The sequence below is a fragment of the Octopus bimaculoides genome, chromosome 26 (genome assembly GCF_001194135.2).
Source record: "Octopus bimaculoides isolate UCB-OBI-ISO-001 chromosome 26, ASM119413v2, whole genome shotgun sequence".
Taxonomy (NCBI): Eukaryota; Metazoa; Mollusca; class Cephalopoda; order Octopoda; family Octopodidae; genus Octopus; species Octopus bimaculoides.
Window position 1 is genome coordinate 7,021,069 of NC_069006.1, and position 3,449 is coordinate 7,024,517.

General features: G+C 40.1%; 1 protein-coding gene across 2 annotated transcripts in view; it reads right to left on the reverse strand.

The window, feature by feature from the left end:
- Positions 1-143: 143 nt before the first annotated feature.
- Positions 144-3,449, reverse strand: part of LOC106879712 (uncharacterized) — a 50,604-nt gene continuing 47,298 nt past the window's right edge. For both annotated transcript variants that reach the window (XM_014929392.2, XM_014929390.2), the window contains exon 3: positions 144-2,524. In XM_014929392.2, the coding sequence (XP_014784878.1) occupies positions 532-2,524 (1,993 nt within the window). In that variant the 3' untranslated portion in view covers positions 144-531. The remainder of the gene's footprint in view (positions 2,525-3,449) is intronic.

A 3,449-nucleotide genomic window follows, 5' to 3' on the forward strand; every position in this document is an offset into this window, starting at 1 on the left:
TTTTTTTTTTTTTTTTTTTTTTCCAGTTTAGAATTTATGTACAACTGTTACTAAAACTAGATTCTCTTAGGTGAATGAGTTTTTTTTTTTAGTGTTTTTTTTGAATTTCACATTTTAACCCCCATTTTTTGGTTTTTTTCATATTTTTCCACTTTTTAATAAAGTAATAAAATGTATTAATGCTAGAACGGTGTTCTAAATCCAATAATCCATGGGTGTTGAAGAAAAAAACAAAATAAAAATAAAAGAACAAAAAAAAACTTAAATTTTAACAAAAACAGGCTTCAAGAAAAATGTTATATTTATAGAAAGCAGCCACTAAATGGTAATGTTGGAGTTGTTCTTCTCTTTGACTTTGGTCTTTCTTCAGTTCTTCAATTCACTTCCTCAGATTTCCAATGCTACATTTTCTTCTCAATGCTTTTATATTTATTATAATTATTTTTATAATTTTTTTGTTTTGTTCTTTGGAATTCAACACAAATTTCTGGGCAAAGAGACAAATAAATAAAGTGATTATTATTAATATTATTATATTCGCATATAAGCTATTTTCTCGTCAGGATGGTGCTGCTTAATGTGAGGTTCAACTTCAAAACTATCCAAAGGAACATTGTCGGGGCAATAAGGACATTTGTAGATCTGAGAATGTCTGAAGCTGTGATGGGTTTTCAATGCTGCCCGATATGTGGTCTTGAAGTTGCATTTGTCACACTTGTAGATCTCCTTGCTGTATCGATCTTCAGACGTGTGTACAGCCTTGCTCAACGAGTGGGCAGTAGGAAACTCCGAAGTCTGTATAGGGGGGCCAATGGGAACAGGGCTGGGGTATGCATTTGGTGAAGATGAAAGATAGGAGCTCAGCTGAGAGGATGATGGACTCAAGTTAAACACTTTGAATGCGTCTGGAGGTATGTCATCAGGGTCTGAGGTACCCGTCGAGGATAAGTCCAAAGGAAGTACCCCCTGTGCTGCCTGCAGGGAGACGGGCACCACCTGGTCGTTATGAAGAGAGGCAGTATCAGTTGTCAAGTACATCTCTTGTTCTTTTTCTTTTTTAATCACTTTGATGCCAAAAGTTGGAGGTGGGGTGAGGTCTGAGGATGCATGGTCTGCTGCTGAACGCGCTGCTAACTCCGACAAGTGCTGGCTGGCTGTCCGAGACGGACTACTTATTGGCCGTTTCAATCCCTTTAAGCCCAACGATACGGATTTAGAAATGGTAATGGGCTCAGAAACGCTCGTTTCTGAATCCTCTTCTACAACTGTATCCATTGGGCCGTCTTCTTCTACACTTTCACAGTCCATATCTAAAGTTCCGTCCCCAGAGGGGTCTGTGCTGCTGTTGTTCTCTGACAGAGGTAGTAGTTTCGGTGTGCGTTCTGGATGATCGATAACAATAGGAGGGTTGCCCTGGTTCTCCTGGTGTGCAGCATTAGCAACTATCATCATTGGTTGGACAGTACCTGAAGGAGTTGTCGATGACGATGACGAAGACGCAATTGCTCGGGCTTGTAACATGTTCCGCAGTAAAATAGTCTGAGAGCGAGGCGGTCGACCCCGACTCCGGCCTCGAGCGCTCAACGGCCCTAATGATGATGTCGACACAGAAGTCGGTGTCTTCAGGTCGGAATCTTTCAAAATAACCACGTCGTCGTCGTCTTTCCGAGCTATTTTGGGTTCAGGCGGCTTAGGTGGACTAGGAGCAGGAGATGGAGGTAGGACTGGCTCGACCATAAGGCCACCAGATGAGGTGTTGCGGTTAGGCTTGCCATCACAGATAAATGCAAACACCACTTCACTACTGACGTCTCTGTCGTGGCAGTTGGCTATGTGTTCGCGGGCTGGTTTAGAGGTACTGGAATTAAATTCAGTGCAGTACGGACAGTGGTAGGACAATTTTTTATCGTGCACACGGTTGGAATGCAAGAAAAGAGAGATTCCATCAGGATACTCTTGGCTACACACTCTACATTTATAATGGGACAATTTGCCGACAAGCTTCTCTTTGTAGCGGGTCTGTTGATTCTTTTCAATGTTAGCTATGTACTTGGTGATGTAGACTGGGTCAAGGAAGAATGAAAGAGGCACACCTCCATCACATTCGGGATGAGCGATACCAATATGTTTATAGATGTCGGCCTCCTTCTCCCCCTTGAATGTACAGTAGGGACAGGTGTACATGCAGAAAGCAGAATGAGAATTGATAATGTGGTCCTGCATCTGACTGAGGAATTTTGCTTCACAACCACATTTCTTGCACATGTAAATGGAACGGCCAATAAGAGGATCGTCGTCACCGGGGTACTTGCACTTGCGGTTCGAACTGGAGCTGGCATATTTTAAAGACATTGTTTTGGCATTCAACAAAACGGGAACAGCAAAACCTTCAGGAGGTATAATACAGTTATTGTTTGTACCGGTTCCTGGACGCCGAGTTGGACCAGAAATGCGGCCGCTATGAAGACTTACAACATTCACTATTTTCAGGCCCATATCTGTCCCAGAACTGTTCGCTGGTCCACTGCAAGAGAAAAATCAGACTGTTTATTCCTTTGATTAAGAAAAGTAATTAATTTAATAGCATCAACTGTCGTCTATTTTCAAATAACATTTCAAAGAACCAGAAATATCAAAGTCGGAGCGTAAATAAAAATAGTGATTTTAGTTTAAATGAATTTATATATTCTTAAATCACAAATTAATAAAATTGAGATGCTGTGTCACAAAGCATATATCATCATCGTTTAACGTCCACTTTCCATGCTAGCATGGGTTGGACAATTTGACTGAGGACTGGTGGACCAGGAGGCGACACCAGGCTCCAATCTGATTTGGCAGAGTTTCTACAGCTGGATGACCTTCAAAATAACCATAGTTATAAAAAAAAGGATTATACATTCATTGCTATATAACATAGAATATGGTGTCTATACACACACAGGTTTCTTATTAGCACATCTAGAATACCACTTGGCTTAAACTCTTAAGAGTTACCAATTCCACAGACTGGTGGCTAATGTATAGTCTAAGCTCAGGATGGAGGTGTATCTGCCTATAAAGGATCGTTCTGCTAAAATGAAACACTTATTATCATAAATCAACTCCCAACTCTCACAACATGTTTATTCGAATGTTTCACTTTAAACAACCTTCACTACAGAACAAAATCAAGGACACAAGGGAAATCTTTCACATTAAGGTGACAGAGACTTAAAAATTGAGAAACATTCACAAAACGTGTGGAATTTCCATGAATTCCTGCTCGGATATGTTATGGGGGAGGGGGTAATTAATTCGTTTAAGGAAGCAGAGATAGAACTCAGTTCACTGAGGGAAAATACTACACATACATACATGTCAATATATGCAATTTCTCCCAAACTAGTATTAATGTGTGTGTGTGTGTATATATATATATATATATATATATATATATATATATATAT